We start from the raw sequence: 8,665 nt of genomic DNA, 5'->3' as shown, positions 1-8,665 counted from the left end.
GTGGTCTGGATAGAAAGTCAAACCAGTCTGGGCACGGTGGCTCACTCCTGTAATCCCAGCACTTTGGGAAGCTGAGGTGGGCGGATCACTTGAGGTCAGGAGTTCCAGACCAGCCTGGACAACATGATGACATCTTGTCTCTACTAAAAATCAAAAAAATTAGCCAGGCCAGCTACTTGGGAGGCTGAGGCAGGAGAATGTCTTGAACCCGGGAGGTGGAGGTTGCAGTGAGCCAAGATTGTGACAGTGCACTCCAGCCTGAGCGACAGCGCGAGGCTCTGTCTCCCCTCCAACACAAAAAAAGGTCAAACTAGCCACGGTATTCCCTTAAGCCAAAGCCTAATTCAGAACGAGGCCCTAACTGTTCAGTTCTCTGAAGGCTGAGAGAGGTGAGGTGAGAAAGCTACAGAAGGAAAGTTGGAACCTAGCAGAGATGGGTTCATGAGATTTAAGGAAAGCAGCCATCTCTATAATGTAAAAGTGCAAGGTCAAGCACTAAATGCTGATGGAGAAGCTGCAGCGAGTTACCCAGAAGATCTAGCTAAGATTATTGAAGGTTGCTACACTTAATGACAGATTTTCAATGTAGACGAAACAGTCTTCTATTGGGAGAAGATGCCATCTAGGGCTTTTACAGGGGAGAGAGGAGAAGCCCATGCCTGACCTTCAAAGGCCAGGCTGACTCTCTTGTTAGGGGCTAATGCAGCTGGTGACTTTAAGTTGAAGCCGGTGCTCATTTGCCATTCTGAAAATCCTAGGGCCCTTAGAATTATGCTAAATCTGCTCTGCTTGTGCTCTTTAACCAGAACAACCAAGCCTGCATGATGGCATATCTGTTTACAGCATAGTTTATGGAATCTTTTAAGGCAACTATTGAGACCTGCTCAGATAAAAATATTCCATTCAAAATATTACTGCTCATTGACAGTGCACTTAGTCATCCAAGAGCTCTGATGGTGATGTATAAGGAGATTAATGTTGTTTTCATGCCTACTAACACATACTTATTTTGTAGCCTAACAGAGTAATTTTGGCTTTCTAATATTACTATTTAAGAAATACATTTCATAAGGCTATAGCTGCCTTAGATAGTGACTCCTCTGATGGACTTGTGAAAAGTAAATTGAAAACTTTCTGGAAAGGATTCACCATTCTAGATGCCATTAGGAATATTAGTAATTCATGGGAGGAGGTCAGAATATCAACATTAATAGGATTTTGGAAGAAGTTGATTCCAACCCTCATGGATGATGCTGAGGGGTTCAAGACTTCAGTGGAGGAAGTAACTGCAGATATGGTGGAAACAGCAAGAGAACTAGAATTAGAAGTAGAGCCTGAAGATGTGGCTCAATTGCTGCAATCTCACAAGAAAACTTGAATGGATGAGTTGCTCCTTATGGGTGAATAAAGGAAGTAGTTTCTTGAGATGGAATACTGTTCCTGCTGAAGACGCTGTGACTTTGTTGAAATGACAACAAAGGATTTGGAATATTACGTAAACTTAGTTGATAAAACATTGGTAGGCTTGAAAGGATTGACTCATTAAAACAATTTTTTTTTTTTTTTGAGACAGAGTTTTGCTCTTGTTGTCTAAGTTGGGGTGCAGTGGCACGATCTCGGCTCACTACCACCTCTGCCTCCTGGGCTCAAGTGATTCTCCTGCCTCAGCCTCCTGAGTAGCTGAGATTATAGGCCTACACCACCATGCCCAGCCGGTTTTTGTATTTTCAGTAGAGACGGGGTTTCACCATGTTGACTGGGCTGGTCTTGAACTCATGACCTCAGGTGATCCTCCCGCCTTGGCCTCCCAAAGTGCTGGGATTACAGGTGTGAGCCACTGCTCCCGGCCAAATTTCTTTTTTTTTTTTTTTCCGGAGACAGGTTCTCACTGTGTTGCCCAGGCTGTCCTCAAACTCTTGGGCTTAAGCAATTCTCCTGCCTCAGTCTCCCAACTGGCCAGTATAACAGGTACAAGCTGCCACCACACCCAGGCTTGATTTCAGTTTTGAGAGAAGTTCTCCTGAGGGTAAAATGCTATCAAATACTGCATGCTGTAGAGAAATCTTGTTAAAGGAAAAGTCAATAGATGCAGCAAATTTCATTGCTGTCTTATTTTAAGAAATTGCCCCAGCTATCCCAACCTTCAAAAACCCCACTCTGATCAGTCAGCAACCATCAACGTGGAGGCAAGGCCCTCCACCAGCACACAAATATTAGGACTCTCTAAAGGCTCTGAAGATAGTTAGCATTCTTTTTTAAGCAATAAAGTATTTTTAGTTAAGGCATGTACCTAGTTTTTTTAGACATAGTACTATCGCACATTTAATAGACTACAGCATAATATAAACATAACTTTTATATATACACTGTCTCTAGCCAAAACCGCAGTATCTTTGCAGTGTGCCTGTATGTGGTTCCAAAGAGAAATCTGTGAAACAAGATATGCTTAAGGGATTCTATCTACTATCCATGTTTTCTCTATCCTATTTATTACCTCTCCTCCTGCATGTGATTTTTTTTTTTTAATGTCAAGGTTTATCTTTCCTTTAAAAAAATAAGCATGTATTTTCATATTTCCTTCTGTTAAGAAGTAGCGTATTATACACATTTTTTCCCCACATTGTGTGTTTTTTTTTTTTTTTTCACCTTAGCAATATTCTGGAGATCATGGAGTCATGGTAACAGAGATACTCCTTGAATTCCTTGTCCTTATTACGGCAGTATAATACTCTATTGTGTGGAGATATCATAGCTTATTCAAACAGTCCCCTGCATATGGGTTGTTTCCAGTCTTCTGCTGTTACAGATAGTGCTGCAGTGAATAACTGTGTACATATCTTTTTGTATTTTTGCCAGTGATTTTTTGAGATACATACCTAAAAGTGAGCTTACTGGGTCAGAAAGTAAATCTATGTGTAATACTGCTGGATATCACTAACCAGTGAGTCAGAGTTTTTTCTCACAGCTTTGCTGAGTGTCTTATCAGACTTTTGTATATTTGCCATTTGGGTGAGTGAGAAACAGTATCTCATGTTGGTTTGCACTTGCATTTCTTTCCTATAATGAGTGAGGTTGAACATCTTTTCAGTGGTTAAGAGTGGTTCCATTGCTTTTTTGTTGAGCTTTCTGTTAGATCTCTGTTCCCTTTTTTTTCTGTGTAGAACTGGAAGGGACATGAGACCATTTTGTTTAGTCTCTGAGTTCATGACACTGATACCTAGAGAAAGAAATGATTTTCCTGAAGTTGTGAGTAGGTAGGATAGCCTTTTTTTTTTTTTTTTCATTTTTAGATTATATGTTTTTTTTTTTTTTTTTTTCATTTTTAGATTATATGTTAGTGATATTTACTCTTTCTGGTATAAGTTATTGATTCCCCTTCTCACCCACATACAGTTTGTCACCTTTCAACTTTGCTCCTCTTTGAGGAGTTCTTGCCTTCGCACTGAGTTATCTATAGGAGTTTGGGAAGAAGGGGTGGGTAGGGAAGGAATTGGAGCAGTAAGATTCACAGTAGTTTTTGTGGGGCATGACGGGCTTGAATCATCATAGATAACAAGGAGGTTGGATTTCTCATGGTGGTTAGTGGGCACAGGAATATAAGGCAGATTGGATTTAGTCCATTTCATTGTAAGTGGATTGGGAGCTTGAGGCTGACAGTGAAGTCCTTAGGATGTAATGCAGTGAATTGGTGATGGAAATGGTCTAGGCAAGGAGAACCAATTGGTGCAGTGTGTCTCTGATACTGTGACTACGGTTAGTGGCCCCTCTAGTGGATGAGCTATTGAGGAGAGAGTGGTTCCCAGCTGGCACATGGGGATTTCTGCCATGGCTTAATTCAGTAGTATCCTGAGACTATCATATTGGTACAGCGAGGTTTTTTTTTAATTTTTATTTTTGATTGAGCTTCTCTATTAAAATAATATAACTTTGCCTTTCTGTAGAATATATGTTTAATGCATGTTAATCTAAATAAGTATTTGTTGTTTTTATTCTTATTTCAGGCTACAGACAAGAGGAAAGCTTTAGAAGAGACCAAAGCCTATACAACCCAATCTCTAGCTAGTGTTGCTTATCAAATAAATGCATTGGCCAACAATGTACTCCAATTGCTGGATATCCAAGCCTCTCAGCTTCGGAGAATGGAGTCTTCCATCAATCATATCTCACAGGTAACAGCTTATAAAATGCTTTAAATTCAATTTCATTAAACTGCAGCATATGCCAAAGAAGTAAATAGCCCGCATGTATGGATTTCTGACTCATCTTACTGGTGATAATCACTATCATGTTTTAGTTTGGTAAACCTGCTGTTTTTCTTTTAGTCCTTTTTTAAATCATGAATAAGTAAATATAACATAAAATTGACCATTTTAACCATTTTTAAGTGTATAATTCAGTAGCATTAAGTACACTCACATTGTACAACTGCCACCATTGTCCTACTCTTAAGAGCTTTTCTGATGTAAAGTTATTTGTACATAATTAAAGAAGAGAATTTTTGTAAGTTTTGATACAGATGTATACCCAGGTGACCATCAACACATTCAAGATAATGAACCATCCCCTCTCCCCGTGCCAAATTTCTTCATTTTCCTACGTAATCCCTCCCTCCTGTCCCCTGTCTTTAGGGTTTCTGTCCCTAGAGATTAGTTTAAATTTTCTAAATTTTTATATAAATGGAGTCATATAGTATTTAGTATTTTTTTTTTTCTGGGATGTTTTACTATGCATAATTATTTTGAGATTCATTCATGTTTTTGCATGTAAAAGTAGTTCACTCTTTATTGTTGAGTAGTTTCTATTGTTACACATTTTGTTTATGTGTTCACATGTTGATGGAAATCTGGGTTGTTTTTAGGTTTTGGCTATTACAGATCCCATGAGAACATTTGTATGCAAATCTTTGTATGGTCATATGCTTTTATTTCTTTTGGGTAAATACCTCTGTGCAGAATGGATAGGTCATGTGGTAGGTGTCTGTTTGACTTTAGAAGAACCTGCCAAATTGTTTTCCAAAGTGGTTATACCACTTAGTTTGCTGAGTATTCTTATCAGGAATGGGTGATGAATTTTATCAAACGCTTTTTTGCATTTGTTGAAATGTTCATATATATGTGTGTGTGTGTATGTATATATGTGTCTATTAATATGGTGAATTACATTGGTTTGTGTGTGTATTAGAAATTTTTGCTTCTGTACTCTTGAGTGCTATTGGGCTGTGGTTTTCTTTTCTTGTAGTGCCTTTGTCTGGTTTTGGTGTCAGTGTAATGCTGGTTTTATTGACTATATTATATTGGGCAGTGTTCCCTCTGGACCTGGAGTATTCTTGGTGAAAACGATTTTAACTACATATTTAGTTTCTTTTGTGGATACAAGCCTATTCTGTTTATCTGTTTTTCCTTGAGTGAGCTTTTTGTCTTTCTAGGAATTTAGCTATTTCACCTAAGTTGACAGATTTATTTGCATAAAACTTTTGTAATAATCCCCCTGCTTTTTTTTTTTTTTTTTTTTGAGACAAGAGTCTTGCTTTGTTGCCAATGGTGTGATCTTGGCTCACTGCAACCTCTACCTCCTGGGTTCAAGCAATTCTTCTGCCTCAGCCTCCCAAGTAGCTAGGATTACAGGCCATCGCTACCACGCCCGGCTAATTTTTTGTATTTTTAGTAGAGATGGGGTTTTGCCATGTTGACCAGGCTGGTCTCGAATTCCTGACCTCAGGTGATCCACCCACCTTGGCCTCCCAAAGTGTTGGGATTTCAGGTGTGAACCACGACACCCTGCCTAATCCCTTATTTTAAAAATATCTGTAGAATCTATAATAATTTCACATTGCTCATTCTTCATATTGGTAACTGGTGTCATCTTTCTTTTTTAAACTAATCATTATGGCTAGTTTACCAACTTTATCAATATTAAAAAACATCTTTGGCCTTATTAATTTTCTATTTTTTTGTTTTCTGTTGCATTGATTTCCATGTGACCTTTATTATTTCTTTTTCTTTTGCTTACCTTGGGATTGATTTGCTCTTATTTTATACTGTTTTGTTTTTTTTTGAGATGGAGTCTTGCTCTGATGCCCAGGCTGGAGTGCAGTGGCGTGATCTTGGCTCACTGCAACCTCCATCTTCCAGGTTCAGGCCTTTCTTGTGCCTTACCTTTCCAAGTAACTGGGATTACAGGTGCACCCCATGCCCAGCTAACTTTTCGTATTTTTAGTAGAGGTGGGGTTTCACCGTGTTGGCCAGGCTGGTCTCAAACTCATGGGCTCAAGTGATCTGCCTTCCTTGGCCTCCCAAAGTGGTAGGATTGCAGGTGTGAGCCACCACACCTGGCCTTATTTTATACTTTATTAAGGTGAAAGCCAAGGTCATTTACTTGAGACCCTTAATCTTTTCTAACATAGATGTTTAGCTCTGTAAATGTCCCTCTAAATAGTGTATTATTGGGAGGTCGAGGCGGGTGGATCATGAGGTTAGGAGTTCAAGACCAGCCTGGCCAAGATGGTGAAACCCTATCTCTACTGAAAATACAAAAATTAGCCGAATGTGGTGGTGGGCACCTGTAATCCCAGCTACTCCCTCGGGAGGCTGAGGCAGATAATTGCTTGAATCTGCAGTGGGCCGAGATCGTGCCACTGCACTCCAGCCTGGGTGACAGAGTGAGACTCTGTCTCAAAAAAAAAAAAAAAAAAAAAAAAAAAATTAAATTAAAAAAAAAGTAGTGCATTAGCTGTATCTCATACATTTAGATATGTTGTGCTTTCATTTTCATTTAGCTCAAAATAATTTCTAAGTTTGCTTTTTTATATCTTTCTGACCCAGGGGTTATTGGAAATGTGTTACTTAGTTTGCAAGTATTTTGGGGTTTTGCAAGGATATTTCCGCTGTTGATTTCTAATTTAATTTCTTACTGGTCAGAAAAATATACCTCATATGATTTTTTTTTTTTTTACTTTAAGTAGTTTTCCCCCCAGCTTTATTGAGGTATGGTTGATATAAAAAGCATATACATTTAAGATGTACTGTGTGATGTTTTGAGATGCATATACATTGTGAAATGATTACTACCATCAAGCTGACTAGCATATCACCTCACACAGCTACTTTTTTTATGTGCAGTGAGAGCATTTAAGATCGCCTCTTTTAGCAAATGTCAAGTCTGTAACACTATATTATTAACTATAGTCATCATGCTGTGCATTAGATCTCCAGAACTTATTCATCCTGCATAGCTAAAACTTTATACCCTTTGAGCAACAGCTCCCCTTTTTCCTTACCCCCAATCCCTGACAACCACCATTCTACTCTCTGCTTCATTGAGCTTTGATTTTTTTAGATTCCACATCTGAAAAAGTGAGATCAGTTTTTGTCCATCTGCGCCTAGCTTATTTCACTTACCATAAGGTCCTTCCCAGTTTGTGTCATGTTGCAAATAATAGGATTTTCTTTTTTTAAGATGAATAATAGGAATAATAGTCCATTTAAATAAATGTATATGTATACCTGCCTCCCATATTTTCTTTATTCACCTAATGATAGACACCTAGATTGATGCTGTGTCTCGGCTATTCTGAATAATACTTTATATGCTTTGAGTGCTTTCATATTTATTAAGAATTGTTATATATCCCAGAATATGCTCTGTCTTGGTAAATGTTTTGTGTGTATTTGAGAAGAATATGTATTTTTCTCTGGTTGGGTGGAATGTCTATAAATCTCATTAGGTCAAATTGGTTGATAATAATTCAGTTCTTTTGTGTCTTTACTGATTCTGTCTGATTTATCAGTTATTAAGGGAGGTAAATTGAAATCTCCAAATATAATTTTGAATGTCTATTTTTCTTTGCATTTTTGTCTTTTTTCTGTTTCATGTATTTTGAAGTGATGTTATATTAGGTACACAAATGCTTTGGCTTGTTAGGTCCTCTTGATGAATGGACCCTTTATCTTTGTAAAGAGACTGTTTTTATCTTGGTAGTATTCTTCAGAAATCTGTTTTGTCTGATGTGAATACAGCCATTCCAGCTTCCCTTTTATCTTCTTTTTCTGCCTCCTTGTGTGTTAATGGAGTGATTTTTTTTTGGGTGGGGGGCTGATTTGCTGTAACACTTTGTTCTGCTTCTCTCTTTTATTATTTCATTCATGTTTGCCTTAGGGCTTCTGGTAAACATCTTTAAACTTATTAGTATCACTTGAAGGTACACTATGTTGTTACTTCAGGAGTGTGCTAAGACTTTGTAATAGTTGATACCACTTCTCTCCTGTCTTAGGGCTGTTGGTGTCATGGACTTTCTTTTTTCTTTTTTTCTTTTATTAAGACGGAGTCTCCCTCTGTCACCCAGGCTGGAGTACAGTGGCGCGATCTCGGCTCACTGCAACCTCCACCTCGCAGGTTCAAGCGATTCTCTGCCTCAGCCTCCTGAGTGAGTAGCTGGGATTACAGGTGCCCGCCACCACGCCCAGCTAATTTTTGCATTTTTACTAGAGACAGGGTTTCACCATCTTGGCCAGGTTGGTCTTCAACTCCTGACCTCGTGATCCACCCACCTTGGTCTCCCAAAGTGCTGGGATTACAGGTGTGAGCCACCGTGCCTAGCTCGTGTCACACATTTTCTTTTTGTGTATGTTTTAAACCCCACGATGCTTTGCTCTTTTTTTTTTTTTTT

At 38.6% G+C, this 8,665-nt stretch overlaps 1 protein-coding gene across 2 annotated transcripts in view; it reads left to right on the top strand.

Annotated features, from left to right (window-relative positions):
* ABI1 (abl-interactor 1) overlaps nucleotides 1-8,665 on the top strand; it is a 106,695-nt gene that overhangs the window by 11,996 nt on the left and 86,034 nt on the right. For both annotated transcript variants that reach the window (XM_011969105.1, XM_011969104.1), the window contains exon 2: nucleotides 4,002-4,169. In XM_011969105.1, coding sequence (XP_011824495.1) covers nucleotides 4,140-4,169 — 30 coding nt within the window. In that variant the 5' untranslated portion in view covers nucleotides 4,002-4,139. The remainder of the gene's footprint in view (nucleotides 1-4,001; nucleotides 4,170-8,665) is intronic.

This window comes from Mandrillus leucophaeus, unplaced genomic scaffold, assembly GCF_000951045.1.
Source record: "Mandrillus leucophaeus isolate KB7577 unplaced genomic scaffold, Mleu.le_1.0 Scaffold872, whole genome shotgun sequence".
NCBI lineage: Eukaryota > Metazoa > Chordata > Mammalia > Primates > Cercopithecidae > Mandrillus > Mandrillus leucophaeus.
Note: the sequence above shows the minus strand (reverse complement) of the source record. Positions and strands in the feature narration are given on the sequence as shown.